This window comes from Podarcis liolepis, assembly GCF_965112155.1.
Source record: "Podarcis liolepis genome assembly, chromosome: 10".
Lineage (NCBI taxonomy): Eukaryota > Metazoa > Chordata > Lepidosauria > Squamata > Lacertidae > Podarcis > Podarcis liolepis.
In genome coordinates this window covers 18,546,984-18,568,621 of record NC_139562.1, presented here as the reverse complement: position 1 = coordinate 18,568,621, position 21,638 = coordinate 18,546,984, and the positions used below count along the sequence as shown (strand labels likewise).

The window sequence follows — 21,638 nt, the reverse complement described above, 5'->3', positions numbered from 1 at the left end:
TGGGTGCTTCAATAAATAAATATAGACAACTATGGGGCAAAACTACAAATAGCATGAGAGAGCTATGTTTTCTTTTTAAAAAAATATTATTATTTATTCACCTTCTTACCCACCCTTCACCATAAATTCCAGAGCAGGTTACAACAAATGAAACAGGGACCTTCTACATGCAAAACACATGCTCTGCTTGCTACAGCATTTTTCTTCTGGAAGGCGACTAAAGAAATCTGTTCCTACATGTTTATTTATTAAGTACCACGTACACTATCTCCTCACCACACCCTGCAGCTTTGATGTGTGCAACAAGTTTAACTGAGAAAACTATAAAAATGAAAGATTTGAATAGGTCAGGCTAGACAAGAAGATGTTGGACTACAACTTCCCATCATCCCTGACCATAAGTCACGCTGACCATGAGTCACAATGGGAGTCTACCAAAATCTGGCAAATGCTATACTGCCTACCCCTGGATTGGAGGATGATCTGTTTTTATTACTTTTGTTTCTTTTCCTTTTTCACTCTTGCCTGGGGAGGAATTTGAATATTTACCTCAACAGCGTCTACTTTTCTCCCCAACATGCTTTGCATCTCTTCAGAGAACTTCTTCACCAGCTCCAAGCCATCCACCTCTTTGATCTTCAGAGTTGGTTCCACATCTTTATACTTCTATTAAAAGCAAAATGAAAACAAAGGACTCAATTTCTCAAGGAATGTGATGGGTCGATTATCATTGAGCTTGGTTACCACAGCTAGTGTGTGGTTGAGATTTCCAAAAAGTATAGTCTGGATTGAGTAAAATAGCTTGTGACTCAAGAGAATTATAAATGCTCTAAATAAAATAATTCACCTGAGGTGCAAACATGACCTAAAAAAAAAGACCTGCCAAAGTGCCCAAGAACAAACTCCACAACAGACCTATTGAAGTAAATGCATGGCCTAAGTAACTTGAAAGCCACAAATAATTTATGTTTATTGCAATTATGGTACTTGCTGACATAAATTATGTGCTCAAAAGCAAAAGTTAGATTTTCAAAAATTAGATCTCGGGTGCATCTGAATATCACAGGGCAGTTTACAATATAAAAACACAAAAATACATGCTATAATAACAAATAAAAACAATAACCCCTCCACCCCCACAGTTTAAAAGGCATAGATTGCTTAATTAGCCAAAAGCCTGACAGAAAATGGATGGTTTTGCCTGAAGCCTAAAGATACATAACAAAGGCGCCAGGCAAGCCTCCCTACATAACAGCCCAGCTGCTGCATTCTGCACCAGCTACTGGAATGACTTCAAAGGTCACCTCACATAGATTACACTGCAGCGGCCCAACCTCAAGACTGCCAGTACATGGATCACCATGGCCAGGCTATTCCTGTTAAGGATGACCACAGCTAGTACAACAACAAAAGCTGGCAAGAGATGCTCCTCACCATGGAGGTTATGTGCTGGATCACTGTTGATTATGGTAGCATCCCTAGACCATATGCCTGCTTCTTCAAAGGGAATGCAACCCCATCTCAGAACAGGCAGCTTGTCTAATTCCCAGACCTAGGAACGGCCTACCCACAATGCCTCTGTCTGTATCTGTCAGGATGCAGCCACTTACTGTATCATCTCACCACTGCCTCCAGGTACTGCTCTAGAATCTGCACAACCATTCCCGAGTCAGATGACACAGAGAAATAGAGATGGAATGCTGGGTGTCATCAGCGTACTGGTTGTACTTCACTCCAAATCTCCTAATGATTATTCCTAACAGTTTCATATATGTGTTGAACAGCGCTGAGGACAGGATGGAATGATCCAGCAAAACTGTTATGGTGCTGAGGAAGAGCTTCTCAATCCTACTCTCTGGAAAAGGCCCTGAAGGTAGAAGTGGAACCACCATATTACAGTGGCTCCAACTCCAAAACTACATATACAGTGGTACCTCGGGTTAAGTACTTAATTCGTTCCGGAGGTCCATTCTTAACCTGAAACTGTTCTTAACCTGAAGCACCACTTTAGCTAATGGGGCCTCCAGCTGCCACCGTGCCGCTAGAGCACGATTTCTGTTCTCATCCTGAAGCAAAGTTCTTAACCTGAGGTAGTATTTCTGGGTTAGCGAAGTCTGTAACCTGAAGCATATGTAACCCAAGGTACCACTGTACTGTAGTCAATGCAATGGTATCAAAAAACCACTGGGAGATGGAGAATTAACAAGGTTACATTTCCCCTGTCCTTCTCCAGATAACTGTCAGGGTGATTTGGCCTCAAACCAGGTCTGAACCTAGATGGGAGTGGGTCCAAATAATCAGCTTCATCCAAGTGTTCCTCATGGTTAGTTGACAGAATCTATCCACTGCAATGTCATCACACACATGACAAACCAGCCACAAAATGCTCTAATGGGCTTCCACACCAGTGGGCACTGCAGAAGTACACCAGGCTTATCAGATTTTCCATGATAAGGGAAAAGCCAGATTACATGTAAAAAAAAATTATGTGGTGTTGCCACTTTGGTGATGTAATCAGGCAGATGTAGTGAAAAACTTGCATGCACCAATAATTTCAAAATAAATTGGAAGCACTTCTGATGTTAAAGAATATTTAGGCATTTTGCAAGCTCTCTATATATGGACAATTATATTACCTGTAATGATAATTTGGAGGAATAAGATGAGCAATCAAAGATCCTGCCATTATAAAGGCTCATTCATTCATTAGAGAAAACTGTGGAGCATATGTGGGGTAAGAAATGCCTTGAGGGTGGAAAGGGGAGGAGGCAGCCAGCCAGAAATAGAATCATATCAAGCCCCTAGTAGGCATGCATAGAAGCTGCCAGCTTTGCTTGGTGTGATTAGCAATGCAAGGGCTTTGCAGGATTAAATACAGCCTCTGCATCCATGCTGATGCTAGTGGAGCAGGGAAGAGGAGAGGGTGATCACAAAGGTTAGCCTGGTAACGCTGCAAAGGAGAGGTGTGCATGGACCAGAGGCAGAAGGCCTAGGGGTTAATGGGAAAGTTCATGATACTCATCATCACACATCATCTGCTGCCTAATCCACTTGATTCAGCAACACAATTTTGCTGACAAATATGCTCAGCAAAATTGCTACTCTAAGAGTTTAAATTGTGCTCCTCCCCTGTGAGATCAGGAAATCCCACCTCGGAATGCACAGCTGGATGAGAATCTCTTGTGTGCCTTCTGCATAGAAATGTCTGTCTGTCTGTCTGTCTGTCTGTCTTTCTAGATCAAATATTAACAATCTCAGAATTCATTAACAATAATGACACCGGAGTGATTCAGGGTGGAACAACAAGCATGAAGATAAGCAGCGAGACTTTTGTATCTTACAAGCTTTCATTCTTTTCTATAAGGGTGTGTCATCCAGATGTATATAATACATTCTGTGGTAGGCTCACAATGGAACAGTGCCCTCCACATTTTGTTCAGGCAAACACACGAAAAAAGAAAGACCTGAGGCTTACAGGATGACCTTGGGGCACCTACTGTTTCTCAGCCTAACCCACCTCACAGGATTGTTGTGAAGATACAATGGGAAGTGGGAGAACCATGTATACCACACATATATGGGCCTTGCTACTGTTTACTTGTTCACCATATTCGGGGCCAGGGAGGAATTTTCTGCAAGCAAACTGGCCAGCTTGCAAGTTTTCACTTACCTCATAGCAACCGTCACAATTTTGGACCAGATCCTTAGTTGTGGGGGTACCCTGTTAAACCAATGCCTTAGCCAAACCTACCCTTTCCTGTAATAAATAAAGTCGTGGCCTAATTCAACCCAGTATGTTTCCTCTGCCCATTCTTTCAGTTGTCCCTGCACCGCCTGTGGGCATCATGCGCTTGTGACAGCAATTATACCTTTAATAGCCGACCTAGATTGCTGTTTGTGGGCTCAGACTACATTTCACAGCTTCTGGCTTCTTACTACTATATTTTGGAAAAGTCACAGTTCATCTGCTATCTCCATGCTTAAGTTATAAAGTATGGACGCAAGCGGAGGGAAGCTAAAGCAGAAGCTAGGTCTACATCAAATGTTTCACTGCAAGTGAAAGTTGTGTCATAAATTGAAATAGTTCCCTCCGATCCCCACAGGAACCCTACTCTCTTTAACTTAAGTTCCATGCATCAAAATACCGGCTGTCCTTCACTTTATATGTGATTACATAATTCAGACATAGATTTAAATAACTTGGTTTACTATCAAATTTAGTTTGGGCCTGAGAAACAGCTTAGCAACAGAGAACCTGGTTCAGTACTGTGTTGCACATTCTTGGGTCAAATTCAATTTCTTGAGGATGGAAACATCATACTGGGCTCCGTGGGAAAAGAGACGAGTTGGTGCTGCACGAAACATCTTATTGGTTTCTCTGTCAGCTCCTCTGATAGTTATAGCAGTAAATGGATTTGTTATAAAACAGAAAAGTGATTTGTTGCTTGCAGCATCCAACTCTGATGTTCACAGAGAAATGAGGACAAGTGCAAAGAATGATATATGCTACTTTCCCCAAACCACCTAAGTGGGATGCCTCATTCCCATGATGAAATTTAGTAGCAAGACAATGGCAGAGAAAGTGAGTGATTAGCTTAGGAAAGGTGGTTTGACAGAGCAATATTTCCACCTAAAGCTTTCCCCTCCAAGCAATAACAGACACAACTGCAGCACTGGAAGATTTTGACAGGACTCACGTTCTCTGCAGCATTGATTCATACAGAAATGGTATGCCATCCTCCAGAAAGCTGCACACTCATATCCCTTCTCCAGAGTATATTGCATCAAAGGGCAAACAACCCTTGTGGGACATTTAAAGCCATTACAACACTGAGCCAAAATAGAACCATTTTTACACAGTGTTACAGACTCATAGAAGAGACAGCAAAGAGAAATCGTTTCCTCCCTCAAAGAGGGCACATGTTGCGGTGCGACCTGGCAACCAAACCCTGTGTTGTGGGTGGGTACAATTGGATAGCCGGAACACCCTGTTGGTAGGTCCCTCGATGCTGGGTTTAATCAGGCCAATGGGATGCTAGCCAAACGAATCAAGGGACCTATATATGCCCATGCACGTGACCCTGAGCTTCCTCTTTGGGCCAGTGCATCGGAACACCCGCCCACCTCATATTTAGGGCTTGCGCTTGACCTTGCTATGCCGTCGTGTGTCGTCTGTCGTTGGGACAGGGGCACGGCAGGAATTTTCCCCACTTGGCTGATTGGCTGTTGCCATTTGGGTTTTGCCTGCCGTGTAGCAAATTGTCACAACTTGTAAGGTTGCGGATAGGCTCTGGTTCAGGTGATAGGGATGGGGGAACGCTCTTGCCATCCCTATGAGAAGGGTATTCCGTTAAAGGAATCCAGGGACTCAATGGTTTGGTCAACCTTGAGAGGGGTTGTGCCCGTGCCTGAGACCAGGGGGACATCTGGGTGGTGGACTAGCCTGACCCCGGCTTTCCGCTCTTCCAGGTGTTCACCCTAGGCTGACCTATGCTGGTGCCCTGGGTCAGCGCTACCTGCCACGGTGCAGGGAGCTCGTCGAAGCAGAGCCTATGCAACCAGTCACTTGATGTAATCAATAAAGTTGTGGACTAAATTCTGCCAAATCCAAACCAAAATTTGAGTCTTGTCTGAATTTATTTAAGGGGGAGGTTAAAAGGTCTAAACACGCAAAACAAACATCCTTAAAAGCCACAGAAAAAGGATAAAGTTCTGCCTCCTTGGATGCACCAGGTTTAATTGAGAACAGCAGATATAGAATAAGAGCTATAGGACTTCCAGTCCACACAAATCCCAACAGGCATCTGCGGATTTCATGGGGAAAACTAATGATCTATGTAAGTAATGAAATACCAAGAACCATTTGTCAGACGAGTCCTACAGGAAAGCCACAAGAATTCATTTATCACTTCATAGCAAAAAGGTACACTTCCAATGAAGATAAGTTAGCACCTTTGGCACTGGTTAGCACTGTAACATCAACAGTGCTCCAAACATCCAGTCAATAAAATCTATGGTTGAGCTGAAATGGGTGGGGTAGGTGTGTTTCATTAAATTGATCACACCCATTAACCCACTTACCCATTTCAGCAATACTGAGAAAGGGTGACTTAGAATCAGAGAAAAAAAGTTCCCTCATTCAGGGTGAAGCCAGTAAACTTTACCCTCACTCTGATTTGGATTAGTGGTGTCATCATACAGGCAGCGACTGCATCACAGCAAACCCAGAAGTAACCCTAAAACGTCATTAAAAATCACAAAATGGGGCAGGGTGGGGGCAGAACAGGGTGTTTGCAGGCTTTTTCACTGGGTGTTCTGGTTGTACGCAATTTCACGCAAGTGCGCAATGACCCAAAATGCGACCCCTGCACAAACCAGGAGTTGCCTGTATAGCTTGTTTGCCTATAAGGCACTGTGATGTCATCAAACTGGCTACCGATCACTAGAAACTACAGGATGGGACAAGTGGAAAACCTACTTGCAGGTTTCCCACAGGCACCTGGTTGGCCATTGTGAGAACAGGATGGGCCATGGGCCTGATCCGGGAGGCTGTTATGTTTTTACTGTATGATTTCTTATTGGCTGGATCAGAGGGCAAGCAAGAATAATAATTCTATTTTAAAAACAAGCACTAGAGCATCTGCCAAGAGGGGACAAGATTTACATACTGCTTGATTGCCAGAAAACCTCTGAAGCATTTTACAAAAATGTAAAAGAAAATATAAAAATTCTCAGTTATTTAAAAATATTCCAAAGATGTTTTAAATCAGCAATAACTAAAAAGAGATAAAAACACATGTTACTTCTCCATATCTGGAAAGGGTTGCCTATTAAAATAAAAATGTTTTAAAGAGGTGCCGAAAATAATACAGTGAAAGCACCTGCCTGATGTCAATAGCCACGGCGTTCCAAAGTACAGGTGCTGCCACACTATGAGTGCAGAATGAGTGTTATGTGGCATCCATAATAGGGTCAATTTCGCAGATCAAAGCAGTCCACATATATGGGATAAGGTCATCCTGCAAGTAAACTAGTCCAAGATCTTAAGGGTTCTAGATACTAATAATAACACCCAGTGCTTTTTTTTCTAGAAAAATGCGTGCCAGTACTCACCATGAAATTATTACACGTACTACACTTTTTAACAAAAAGAAAAAAGAAAGAAAGAAAGGTGCTGGTACTGCGTACCCTTGAGTACCCCCTGGGGGGAAAGGCACTGATAACACATTGAACTTGGCCTGATATCAAATGATATCTTGGCCTGATATCAAATGAAAACACCTTGAACTTGGCCTGATATCAAATGAGCAACCAGTGCAAATGTCTTAGCAGAGGTGTTATATGCTAAACAGATCTGGATAAACAGAACTGAGTGTCATCAGTGTACTTGCCCCAAACCTGCCAGGAGGCCAAAAAACACTCTCCCAGCATTAGTCTCTGGACTCGGTCCTGTTGGTAGGATCAGAACCACTGCAATAGTGCTTCCAATTCCCATTCCACAGAGCCAGTCAGAGAAGATTACTATGGTCAGCAGTATCAAAAGAGAAGCAGGAGCAAGGTTGCACCCTCCTTGTTCCACTTTCTTGTAATGGTCATCCATCAGGGTGACCAAGGGTGACTCAGTCCCATGGCCAGGTCTGAACCCAGATTGGAAAGGATCTAAATAATCCATGTCATCCAAGAATGCTTGCAGCTCCCCACCAAAACTCTGTCTACCACCCTCAGAAGCCCTGTGACTCTGACCTTGTTGGCTGAGGTACTCCTGAAAACTTGCCAACAAAAAGTCAGTTCAGCCATCATAAAATCTACCAAAAGAAGCACGATAAGAGACGTGAAGCTAAATTAGGAATGGCAAAAGGGCGTAAAGAAAAAGCAGATTTCAAAAGTTGTCAAACCATCCATTTCCTGGATTGTGTATTTGGTTTCTCTTCTGCATTCCAGCCCACATTAATTAGTGTTGATGTTGGAAATGTCATGATGCTAATTACTTCTGTATCTGGGGCCACTGTGGAGCTGCCCAGATGTACTGGTCAAGATTAACATCCTGACTAGGCATAAATTACATTTTGATTCAGTTATCATTACAATCTTATGCATGTTTCCGCGGAAGTCCTACAGAGCTCAATGGCACTTTCTCCTTAGTAAGCATGTTTAGGATTGCAGCCTCAGACTACCTATTGTAAAGCATACTGGTCGTCATAAAGATAGATTACTCTTATTAAACTCTTAGTAGTCGCTAAGAATACCTTTGCCAAGCAATTAAAAACTTGAGCTATAACAGGGAATGTACAATAGATGTGTTTCATTCTACTTAATGAGGAAATTAACCAATGTCATTGAAATGAAAAATGGTATTACTACTGGGGACAATATCTCTCTCTATTTGTGTGTATACACACACACACACACACCAAGCTCACCACATGGTGGTATTATTATTATTATTATTATTATTATTATTATTATTATTATTATTAGGATTAACTACAGGAAATGAAAACTGAATACATTCTAGTAAGGATTAAAACAGCTCACCAATTAAACATGCAGTCTACAGAAAAATAAACTACAATAATGATACACTTCTACTGAAGCAGATATAACAGGCATATGTTGTATTATTGAAGGCAATTAATTTACAGGCAAAATAGTGCATATGGCCTGCACGAAGGGAAGTGCCAATCATTTGCCCAATCCTTCTTTGCTCTTTATTTTTTGTTCTTATGCCCTCTCTTCCTGTACCATCACACCCCATAGCAATTACCTATTCTCTGTCTTGGGGTGGGGGAGAATAAACAGTCCATAGAAGGTGTAGGAAAGTGTGAGATGGAAAAATACCAAATCATGCCACACCAGCAAAACTATTTATTAGTCTATGCATAGGATCTTTGATAACCTGTTACAAAACTGCAAAGTACTATGGAATATGATGAACCAAAACATTGTTTGTTCAGAAAAACCACAACTGCTATTTTTAAACCACATATGCTATACAACAGACATTAGTGCCATTATGTACTGCTGGTGTGTATGCTCCCATTCTAGTGCTGAGCAGGATATTAACTTCTCAGCACACTCTCAAAGAAGCACAGCACTGCCCCACCCTGCTGCCAATATGCCTCCAGAACAGTGACAGTGACAGACAGAGTGGACAATATTTTCCTCTCCCAGCAGTGTAACACTGTCAAGCACGGTACTGACATGGACAGCTGACTACCGCTGAAAAGCATGGTAGGATTTTCTAAAATATACTTCACATGAGACAACACATTTTTTTAGTGTCACATGTGAAAACCACCTAAAACAGTGAAACAGAACCTGTGGCCTCTCATATGTTGTTGAACTTGTCTCCTCAACATCAGCCAGCACGGTCAAGAATAATGAGAGTTCTAGGCTAACAAGTTTTACACAGCCATAGATTCCCCATGCCTGTAAAGAAAAGAATCTGCACAATCCCAAATGAATCAGGCTATCTATCTTGTATAGTTACCATAGTAACTAAAGGAGCCCATTCCAACTCTCAGAGGTTTTGCGAAATAAGTTGCTTCTCTGCCCATAAAACCTCTTTCCCTGAGCATGTGGTCAAAAGCATGCCTGCCTAAAGGCCAGGATGATAATTTGCCAGGTTATACTTTGCTGAAAGCTATGTGTATTGGGGCAACAGCAGAGATTGGGGGGCAGGCGATAACTGTGTAATATTGATGCAAGCAGCATGACAGCAAAAATGTTACTGAGAGAAGCCAAAGAAAGAGCACAAGGCAAACACCAATACTTCACTGGGGAAAGACTACAGCTTTGTTTATTTAATTTTGCTAGGTGCTTGTTCCACATACTTTTCTTATCCTAGGTACTGCTCTATCTTAATAATTGGCCCCAAGAAAATGTTGTAAGGCTAAATAGTATGAAACTGCTGAGGTGAGCTAGTCAACACTGTAATGCAGGTGTCCCCCTTCTCTTGGAGGTGTTGTTAGAATAAAAGAGCAGCCTGCTGGATCAGGCCAGTGGCCTATCTAGTCCAGCATCCTGTTCTAACCAGATACTGTGGAAAACCTGCAAGCAGGACCCGAATACAAGAGCACTTCCTCCTTCTATGGTTTCCAGCAACCAGGGGCATAGCTAGCTGCTCCAGCACACAGAGGGCAATTCACCCAGAGGGGCGCCACAGCAAGCTGCCCACAGAGTCTGCATGGCAGACGCAAGCCCCATGCTGCCGTTTGGGGCAGCACAGGGCCCCAAGCCACTGCGTCACTCCCAGGAGAGACGCGTGGCTCAGGTAAGTGTGCCATTTTGTCACCCCCTCAGGGATGACAATCAGGGCGGACCACATTCCCTGCACCTCCCTTCCTACACCCCTGCCAGCAACTGGTATTCAGAAGCATTGTTGTCTCCAACAAATATCAGAACAAACATTCTCTTTGGTGCTGGTGATATGTTGTGAACCTCTCAAGTTTAGAAGGTACAAAATTTTGAAAAGAATCAAAGCTTATGAAGTATCCTAATACTTGCTTTTTCTGAAATATGTTTTTAAAGAGAGAGGGGGAGAAGAGATTACCGTATTTTTTGCACCATAACACTCACTTTTTTCCTCCTATAAAGTAAGGGGAAATGTCTGTGTGTGTGTTATGGAGGGAATGCCTACGGGTGGCATGCCTACGGGTTTTCCTCCTCTAAAAACTACGTGCGTGTTATGGTCGGGTGCTTGTTATAGAGCGAAAAATACGGTATATTTGCACAAAAGATTATAATGAAGGATATTTGCACTTCTATGAAAAGTATATGTGGCCTATATACCACTTACCTTTTGCAATAAATGAGAGCCAGAATACTTTGTGACTATGTAATATAAGTCCGCACCAAAGGCATCAGCCCAGGACTTCACTCTATACAGGGGGAAGGGGGAAAAAAGAGTCAGTTATTTCCATGTTTGGCAGCCAGATGAACAATTATGATGCATCTGGTCACTTCAAATGCTGCTATTTCCCTCTGCCAATGTTGACTTCAGATTCTGAGGGACCCTTGAGCTAGATTCCCTCATTGGGAATTGCCATTGCCGCCTCTACTCATTTGCCTACCCTTTCCCTGTGAGTCCTAGGTGGAGGCTGCTTCTCCTTCCTGCTCTAGTCACTACTTGGAGAGGGGCATGTGGACCAAGCAGCAGGAGGAATATGAGCAAGTTGGAGGAATATGACCAGGGGGTTCTAGGGTTCAGCACTGGGGGCTTTGATGCAGTGTGGATCTTGATAGGTACCCAACAATACAGGCAGCCCCTCCTGATACCAGCCCTGTCTTTCTGCCAATACAAAGCAGCAGCTCAGAACAAGCTGTATTCTCTTATATATAATTTTAAATAATTTAACAGGCAACTGACTATAGGACTAACGTTTTACATGTCTAATAAGCAGGGTAGTTTTGCTGGCTTGCTTGGATTAATTAAGTCAAGTTGTCTCCACACCAGGAATGGGTAGCCTCTTGCTTTCTAGATTTTGTTGGACTCCAACTTCTGCTAGCCCTAGCTGGACTACAAGGAGTTGGATTACTGATGTGTAAAGCAGGGTTGAGGAACCTCCACATGTTGTTGGATTACATGGGGCAGAAAAGCAGCAGTTCAGAAGAGTTGGTGACCGGAGGTTCTATGCACATCAGCCACCATGGTAACAGTTAAGGGAGATAGCTCTGAAACTTAATCGCTATGCCATATTTCCATTTTGTTGAGTAATAACTGGATGAAATCAATGAAGTTTAAACTGGAGAAACAACGTATGGCTTGTGTTCCATGGCTGCAATCCTGTGCACAGTTAAGCTTCTTAAATCCCTTTACTTCAGTAGTTTTTAAGCAGCCTTACTGTAGGATTGCAGCCAAAAATTTCAGAACCTCAGTTTCTGAGGCTAGGTTGTGTTGCTGTGTAATATTTACCCTTGGAGGCATAAAGCTGTTCTTTGTTTAAACAGTCCCATGACACTGTACTGTGAATTGTTTATTTCCTTCCAGCAACATATGCCAGCACTCATATAAGATGTGGGGGGGAAGTGCTTATTTTCTTACAAGATTGTTATCAATTGTACATTTACTGTAGGTCCTTGGGACAGCGTATTGCGAACAGTGCAAGGTTTGGTTTCTTCCTGATGTGTTTGTAATGTAAATCAAAGAGCAAGGGGGCTTCCATAGTTACACCTCAAAGTGTACATGGCAAAGATAAAGAGGGCTAAACCCAAACACCCTTTTAACGCCTCATAAACATGCTTTAGATATAATTGGGGCACATTCACATTTGAAACACAACTCTGCAAGAATCGCATATAGTTTGGGCCTAGGTGAGGTATAACTATGAACATCTGGGTCTTAAAAGGGCCTACACAGATTAGTTTTCACCTGTGCATGATGAGAACATTTCTGATGTTCTGGTGGTTCCAGAGCAGTGGAGGCTGGATCTTAGGGTGAATGGCGCACTGGCCCACCGACCCTAGTCTGCTCTCAGTCAGCTCCCACCTTCCGGCCTTCCTATTTACAACCAGCCTGGGAGTGTATGTGTTTATCAGTTTCCTATTCCTTAGTCTCAGTGTTGCCCCTTGAAGAATTCAGCAGGAAGAATGGTAGGACTGTTTTTTTCAGTCACAACTTGCCAGAACTCTCAAGTGGGCACCATTGCCATTATAAGAGAACAAGGAAGGTGTTCAGGGTTAGTTCTGGCACCTCTTTTTCTAGAAAAATAGCACTAGAGGATGGGAACCAAAAACTAATGAGTCGGCTCTTCCTGTTATTGGCTGTAGCTTTACCTCCTGTTGACGTCCCTGCCTTCTGCCCTACCATTCCCATTGGGAACTAGCCACCACTGTTTGAGAGAATGAAAGAAACAAAGCAGGAAAGGAATATAAGGAGCCAGCTCTCCAAGCTAGGCCTATGAATGAGGTCACTTTCTTGTTTTGACCTGGCTGAAGCCTTTGCCACCATGTACGAAAAATGTCACTTGTGAAGCAACCTGAGGGTACCGGTACTTCTGCCTTATAAATAAATAAATAGGTAGTTGTTTGTAAAATTTCATGGGCAGAGTAGGAGGATAAGAAGCACCTGCTTATAATCCCTCTTCTTCCCATTCCCTTCCCCACCTCAGTCTATTTCTCTGCATTCCTATCACGCAACCTCCTTCCCATTATGTGCCACTTGCATTTCCTCTTTTTTTGGTAATGTGTGTCAACCGGAAAAAAGAGGGTATAAAATTTTCATATGCCTATTTATAATATAGATGCGAATTTAGAATTAATTGCTGTGATCTGAGTAAAAAATACAGTCATCTTCTGTGGATGACTATGGTCACATGGTGGTAGTGGGCTTACAACAACATAACGTAGGTGCCTGCTCACTCTGCTGTCCAGGTGTCAACGGCTGCTGGACAACTGAAAGATAATAATTATAATAATTTTATTATTTGTACCCCACCCACCTGACTGGGTGGCTTCCAGAATACAGAGTAACATAATAAAACATCAAACATTAAAAACTTCCCTATTCAGGGCTGCCTTCAGATGTCTTCTAAAGATTGTATAGTCACTAACTTTGATGGCTACTTGTGCTCCTTTGACTAGACAGCCCTTCAAACAGAAAACTCCTTCAAATAAAGCAAGGGATGGAAAAACTCAGGCCAAGAGGCTGAATGTGGCCTTCCAAGCGTCTTTCTCTGGCCCTTGAGACTCTTGCTAGGCCATGCCCCACATTCGTCCTCCCCCTCCCCCTCCCCTCTTTCTTTTGCCTAGCTGGAATATGTCCTTGAACAGCAACAAAATCTGTTTCTTGCCTGAAGAGATTATGTTGAAATTTCTGACTTGCATGAGGTTAGACTATAGCCTATTGTACAAAGAGAAGAGTTGCATTAATCGCTCTACACACTTTGTACACCTGGCCTTGCCTACAATCAACATCCAGTGGCCCTTGAAAATGTTTCCCAGCGCCTGAAATAGAAGACAGCCCTTCAACAACCCTTGAAATATAGGGGTGCTGTTTGTACAGCAAGACACATGTCCACCCTGTGCCTCTAGAGTCCTGTAATGCCTCCTGCTTTTCATTTTTCCTCCTCATTGCTACAAGGGAGGGAAGGCTCGGGTTGTGTGGCTAGGCCCAGAAAAAGACAGAAGTGAAGAGCTTTCCAGTATGGGCTTCCCAAAACGGCTGAAATTGCTTCAAGACCCTTTCAGACAACCTCACTCACCAACCCCCTCATCTTCAGCCAGCCAGCTATAACTAGGCCGGAGTGGCGGTGGGAAGGGAGAAGCTCTGATCGGTGGTGCTCATTTTAAACCAGCTAATTAAGGCAGGGCTGCATCATTTTTATTTGCCTTAGGCCTTGGGGTGCCGGCTTCATTGTGGCATTATGCTCCAGCATTCACAACCACCTTTCTAGCTTTATAGATTTTAGGAAAGAAAAGAAAAGAAAGGCGCAGCAAAAATTGGCAATGCACTGTGGAAGCCTTTAGGAAAACGAGGGTTTAAGACATACTGTAGTAAACCAAGCAGGGTTGGGAGCTGTTAGATATTTTACCTGCCCACGGTACCCTCAGGTTCAGTATCAGGTATTTGCTTGAATAATGGCTGCAGGCCTCACCATGTCTACTCAGAAGTAAGTCCCATTGACTTCAGTGGCGCTTACTCACAGGTATGTGGGGTTAGGATTTCTACCTCAATCAAATATGGTGACTGGGGGCAGCGGGGGGAGGAGAGGTTACATTTATTTCTTTTAATCACACAAGCTGACCTGTTCAGTCTTTCCCCTGTTCTGCCATGCTGCACTTTCTGAGCCACACCTGATTCTTAGCAGAATTGGGATTTTTTGATTTTTTAAAAAATAACATCTCAGCTTGTCCTGCATCCTGAGGCAGGATGACTTTACACAGAGCACCCATAACCCTCTCCCTTCCTTATTTTGGCACACTAAGAGCAGTTATAGATGCTACAGCCCTATACAGCCAGGCACATGCCTGGTTACTGCTGGGTAAGGTTGACAATTCAGGGTGATAATACCCAAATGGGAGATTGTGCAGGACGTGTGCACATCCAAAGCTGGCACACATTCCCTGCACTCCTTCATTTCCAGACTATTCTTGCACCAGACTACCACTTTTAATAAAAATTTGGTGATTTCAAGTGAGTAAATTGAAAAACTTCTAAAAGAAAAGGACTTTTTTGAGAAGGGTACAGAAAGTAAGATGCATGCCGGTAGGCCAGTCACGCCGAACACCAGATTCAGGATGACCATATTTAACCTGCACTACACTTGTACATTGCATTCATATCAAGCAGCATCAGAAGTAAATGGCAGGATGGGAGTATTTTTGTTCTTGAAAGGAAAGAGAAGGCCTACCTATGAGATGGTGCATTAAACAGCAACAGAGGCAGCTTGGGGAGACAGCAAAGGGCTAAGTAACACAAACAAGCAAAAGGGAAGGCCACTTACGTTTCGAGTGGTATCTTTGTCTGGGACCTGGTGAAGGGCAGGAGGCAGGCGAGTGAGAGAAAAAGCCACAGGAGGCCACCTGGCAGCATCCTCCACACCAAAACTATCAGCAGCAAGATCAATTGCATAGACCGAGGGATCCTTGACCTTGTTTCCTTCCCTTAGGATGGTCCTCCTGGCATCAGGTAGGCAGTCCCCAGCATGGTGTTCTGCTGGGGTAAGGGTGGGAGAGCGAAAAACGGGGAACACCTAAGCCTTCATCCTATTGTAATTGTGTTGTGACATCGCTTCTCTTCCCCACCCCTCTCCAAACAGGCTACAGCTCCCTGAAGGAACTGGCACCTGAATCTGCTGGGTTCAAGTCAGATGGGGCGACTCAGAGAGATCCACCACCCCATGGCTGCGAAGGGCAATAGTGGACATCCAACTTCTGTGCCCTGCAGGAATGGCAGACTGAGGGGAACTCTGGAAACAGCAGAAGCAGCAGTATCTACGTAATCCACTGCCGGCCCTTTAATCCCCTCGTAGAGCAGCAACAGCAGCAGATTTAGGGAACTGGAGTGGGATAAAATCAGCTAGGATTACTCTGATTTCCGAAGACAGGCATCAGTCTGTCCAATCAGAGCTTGGAACAGCCAACTCCAAGCCCACAGCATCACGACTTCAGAAATAAAAAAAGCCTCCTGCCCTTTGATCCCCACAGAGCATTTTTCATGATATCATAGAGGGCATCAGCATATTTGTCTACCATATTTCCTGCTCTGCCCTCCAAATCAAATTTAGTTCTTTGTTTTTGGCTCCTTCTCCTTGTTAGTACCTTAGTTTAGTTTATTTAATTTATTAGGTGCCTTTTTTGAATAAAAAAAATCCAATTGTGTCTTACAGCAATTAAAATATACAAAAGCTATGTATATTCTGAACTAACAAGCCTGTTCTTTGCGAAATCTATGCAGTCCTAATGGGATCAAAGGAAAGAATTTAGAACATGGGGCGGAAACTTACCTTGGCCGTCCGTCATATCAGAATTTTCAGTGGCATATTATTTTGTGAATTATAGTTATCTAGATTCCAGTCTAGAGACGCACATTCATGGGCAACTGTTCAGGGACTGTATGGCAGTGCTGGGTGGGTCCAGATGTAAAAGTGGGCAGAGTGATGCATGTGACCATGTGACTTGCATTGCTGAGGAGTAGGCAAAGCACAAGCCACACAAAGTCAGTAGTTTCTACAACACACATCTCTACAACCTGGTAAATGGAAGACATCATCACAGTTCAATAACGTATTTTAGTCAGGCCAAAGAATTCAAGGTCAGTGTGGAGTATGGGTGATGGCCTGGTGCAGGACAGAATCCTAAGGGGCAGGAAGGAAGGTGTGAAGGACTATTTTTTGCTCCCGGGGTTCAGATTCCCGAGCTAACTGGCTTAATTCTCATACCTTGCAAGGTCAGGTTACAGTAAACACACTCCATGGATACCAAAAAAGTAGAGTACTGTTCTCACCCATTTCCAGCTGGCAATGAAGTAAAGGGGTAGCAAAATGTTAAGAGTATTAGCTTCCATGTAAAGAAATTGGTAGATGAAGGCTAGAAACCATGCCAGGTGACCTTTTGGTCAGCCCTTAGAAGAAGAAAAATATATGTCCCAGGTGTATACAAAGGACATTGCTAGATTCTAGTGCCAGTGTGCAACACAAGGCTTCCCTGAATCTGTTGGGTCTCTTCCTGATACCTCAAAGCTCACTAGGTCTTTGCAAAGGCCTCTAAGACAGTGTCTTCAGAGCACAGGCAAGGGTGCATATTATAGAAAGGGCCTGGGGCCCTCATCACAACCATCATCACTTCATCATGAGGGTTTTAATGGGGGCAGGTGTCAGTCAGCAACTGATCTATGCTATGCAGGTTGAAATGTTTCAAAAGTTCATTGTATTCAGGTCACTCTGGGCATTGGCATGCATTGGTATAACCATAATTGCACAGCACATCTATGGGAACATCCAGGGCCCCAGCGAGACCCACAACCATCAAGGTTAGGTCAGGCTCTTCTACTCTCAAAGGTTCTGAAGGATACTCTCCAATCATTCTTGTTTCTGTTGGCTTTTAATTTTGTATTTTGGTTAAAGGGAAAATATGGTAAAATATAAGGAGAATTCCCTGGATGTTTGAGGCAAGTACTCTTTGGTGATAGAATCCCAGCAGAGATTTAAAATCACCAAACATGCAGCAAAGTAAAGCATAGAAATATAGACTGTTTGACCTTTTAAATATCCCCTTCTAAATTTCTTCCAAAGTTTCTGAAATATACTCGGAGTCGAGAGTGGATTTCACGCTCTTTATTCAGCTCACATTGGTGAGGAGGAATGGAAGTTGCCCCAGGATGTCTGCTTTATATACATTATTTACATAATGGGCCCCACGTGATTGGCTAATTCCGGGATTCATAGAATCATAGAATCATAGAGTTGGAAGAGACCACAAGGGCCATCGAGTCCAACCCCCTGCCAAGCAGGAAACACCATCAGAGCACTCCTGACATATGGTTGTCAAGCCACTGCTTAAAGACCTCCAAAGAAGGAGACTCCACCACACTCCTTGGCAGCAAATTCCACTGTCGAACAGCTCTTACTGTGAGGAAGTTCTTCCTATTGTAGTTTGGCTCCATTGCTCCGTGTCCACTTCTCTGGAGCAGCAGAAAACAACCTTTCTCCCTCCTCTATGTGACATCCTTTTATATATTTGAACATGGCTATCATATCACCCCTTAACCTCCTCTTCTCCAGGCTAAACATGCCCAGCTCCCTTAGCCGTTCCTCATAAGGCATCGTTTCCAGGCCTTTGACCATTTTGGTTGCCCTCCTCTGGACACGTTCCAGTTTGTCAGTGTCCTTCTTGAACTGTGGTGCCCAGAACTGGACACAGTACTCCAGGTGAGGTCTGACTAGAGCAGAATACAGTGGCACTATTACTTCCCTTGATATAGATGCTATACTCCTATTGATGAGGCCCAGAATTGCATTGGCTTTTTTAGCTGCCGCATCACACTGTTGGCTCATGTCAAGTTTGTGGTCAACCAAGACTCCTAGATCCTTTTCACATGTACTGCTCTCAAGCCAGGTGTCACCCATCTTGTATTTGTGCCTCTCATTTTTTTTGCCCAAGTGCAATACTTTACATTTCTCCCTGTTAAAATTCATCTTGTTTGTTTTTGCCCAGTTCTCTAATCTGTCAAGGTCGTTTTGAAGTGTGATCCTGTCCTCTGGGGTGTTAGCCACCCCTCCCAGTTTGGTGTCATCTGCAAATTTGATCAGGATGCCCTTGAGTCTATAATCCAAGTCGTTGATAAAGATGTTGAATAAGACCGGGCCCAAGACAGAACCCTGTGATTCTCCTGTAGGCCGATCAGGTTGTGGATTCACTTCCACCTAGAGCTGGATTGGGTGGCTCCTGTGGACCAATCATACTGCTGCATTGTTCTAGGACCAATCAGACTGCTGCATTTTGGATCCTATTCAACTCAGTACATAATAGTTTCCCACCTCCCTTAGCATAGAAAGAGACCACACTTTTGGTAAGTTAACAAATGATTTACTTACTCTTCAAAAGTCAGATTCATGTGCTTTTCCATAGAGCAGCAAGAAATGGCAGGCAGCATAACTTGGTTTCAAAATGGTAAATGCTTCTAAATTATTTGTATAGAAAGACAAAGATGGCTTGCTAAAGCCATACAATCTATACTTGGAGCATCCAGATTAGACATCCTTGCCTGTACGGTTCACATAGTGGAAAGGAGGATGGTGGAAAGTGAAGAGGGTGGAAAACAAAGAATTTGGTAGTCCTCCCTCCCAAGGTAAGGGTGTGTGACCTAGCTAAGCCTCGTAGGACAGCTTACTCTATGCTCTTAACCCCTTCATGCATTTTTGTTGTTGTTGTTTAGTCGTTTAGTCGTGTCCGACTCTTCATGACCCCATGGACCAGAGCACGCCAGGCACTCCTGTCTTCCACTGCCTCCCGCAGTTTGGTCAGACTCATGTTTGTAGCTTCGAGAACATCGTCCAACCATCTCGTCCTCTGTCGTCCCCTTCTCCTTGTGCCCTCAATCTTTCCCAAACCTTCATGCATTAGAGTTAAAGCATGTTGGTTATATGAGGCTGATTTATCCCAGTTTTATTATTTCAGTTCTTAACCACTGAGTAGATGTACACACTCCCTGTCTTGATCTTGCTGTCTGATGCAGACCACTATCAGAACTTTTTTTGGTGGGCTCAGCCTCACCAGGCCTCAACATATGCAACTAGCCCAGTTTCCAAACCATTTCAGTCTTCTGATTTCATAAGGCCGTTAGCCTAAAATGCTGTCAGCTTTTAAAGTGACACATGACTCCACATTTTGCTGCTTCTGCAATAGACTAATGTGATTACACTTCTGTGGTTTGAAGGAGAATTGCTATTCTGTGCTGTCTCTGTGGCTGCACAAAAGACAGGATTCATGTTGCTTACTAGTCCCTTGCTCATGCACTCATTTACAGTCCAGAGAAAATTAATTTTGAAAAATGGTTGTTGCTGCTTTGTACTTTGAAGGCTGTCTGAAAGGCTGAATGGAAGAGTAATGGTTCACAGCAGGAGGCTGAGTTAGTGGGAAGCATCCAGGGAGTCGCAATAGTCATCAGTGTGAAATCCCTCTCATTTAAGTTCGTCATCAGTCTTTTGGAAGGGAAAAGGAAAATGCATGTTAATGAAATTCAAACATGAGAAGAACTGAAAACATCATGCATAACAACAGAGAACAGGAAATATAATACAAAAGGATTTAGGATATGATTAATCTAAATGTATGCATGTCTAAGTATCTCTGAAATTATCAGTCTGAGTACCTCTGAAACAAAGGAAACTCCAGCTGACTGCAGGTAAAAATGAAAATAATTTCTGTACAATGGCATATCTATTAATTAGTTTGTTAGTGTGGCTTCAGGAGATTCAGGGGCTCTGTAGTGACAGCTTCTAAACTCCTCTCCTTAAAGAGTAAAATTATTTCACTAACTGAGAAGCTCCTCCTGTTACCTAACACCACTGACCACTTAGGAATGATTCGCACATTACTTTATTTGAGGGGTATGTAAACACAAGGAGATATAGACTTGGGCATCACAGACATATACTCATTAGAAAAGCAGGATTGGCTATGCCTTTCTGAGGGAAGTAACACATGGCAGACCCAAAGTTGCTACCTAAAGTAGTCACCATAGGTCATGTGTTTTCTTCATCCTTGTATAGTTTTACTTACCCTGCCTATGTGTGGCATTGTCATGTTTCCTAGTCTCTGTTCCCCATCATTGGCTGCTTGCTGATGGCAGGCTTGCAGATGGGGCAAGACGGGAGTCTGTGATGAGGAATAAGGATTGGGAAATGCAGAATCTGACAATGTTATAGGAAGGGTAAGTAAAACAGGTTCATATCTGCAAGAGGGACACTGCCAATAATAAACTCACATTTACCACCACATGCTATGTAATGTGTAAAGGGGCTCTTAGTAGTCATGAAGCAAAACCAACAGGACACAATAGTGATCGAAATTTCCAAGGATTAAAGTCACGTCCAGTGGCAGACTATAGAGAATGCAAGATACGTAGAGCAGGGATGGCAAACCGATGGCCCTCAAAATCCAAAAACTATTGGAAGGCCACAGGTTCTCCATCCCTGCTCCACACATCTCTGATCCAACTCCCAGTAGTCCAGCTCCCATCATCCCTGACCACTGGCCATGTTGTCTGGGTTTGGCAGGTAACAAACTTGCCTACTTGAAATGAAGCTCTCAATCTCAGGGTCATGGGTTTGAGCCCCACATTGGGTGAAAGATTCCTGTATTGCAAGGGGTTGGACTGGATTATCCTAGTGGTCCTTTCCAACTCTACAATTCTATGCCGCCACACTAAACAATCAAGTTCTTACAAAGGCAGAACAGGTCTGCTCTGGTCAGACCTCACCTGGAGTACTGTGTCCAGTTCTGGGCACCACAATTCAAGAAGGACACTGACAAACTGGAACGTGTCCAGAGGAGGGCAACCAAAATGGTCAAAGGCCTGGAAACGATGCCTTATGAGGAACGGTTAAGGGAGCTGGGCATGTTTAGCCTGGAGAAGAGGAGGTTAAGGGGTGATATGATAGCCATGTTCAAATATATAAAAGGATGTCACATAGAGG

At 43.4% G+C, this 21,638-nt stretch overlaps 1 protein-coding gene and 1 long non-coding RNA gene across 2 annotated transcripts in view; one reads left to right on the top strand and one right to left on the bottom strand.

Annotated features, from left to right (window-relative positions):
• Nucleotides 1–15,628, bottom strand: part of CACNA2D4 (calcium voltage-gated channel auxiliary subunit alpha2delta 4) — a 165,971-nt gene extending 150,343 nt beyond the window's left edge. Inside the window, 3 exon segments of the mRNA XM_083461820.1 lie at nt 550–666; nt 10,799–10,880; nt 15,444–15,628. Coding sequence (XP_083317946.1) covers nt 550–666; nt 10,799–10,880; nt 15,444–15,571 — 327 coding nt within the window. The 5' untranslated portion in view covers nt 15,572–15,628.
• LOC310687149 lies at nt 12,449–16,137 on the top strand. Its single transcript, XR_014516272.1, has 2 exons — nt 12,449–12,677; nt 15,759–16,137. It is a non-coding gene; the product is annotated as an uncharacterized lncRNA (long non-coding RNA).
• Nucleotides 16,138–21,638: the final 5,501 nt, after the last annotated feature.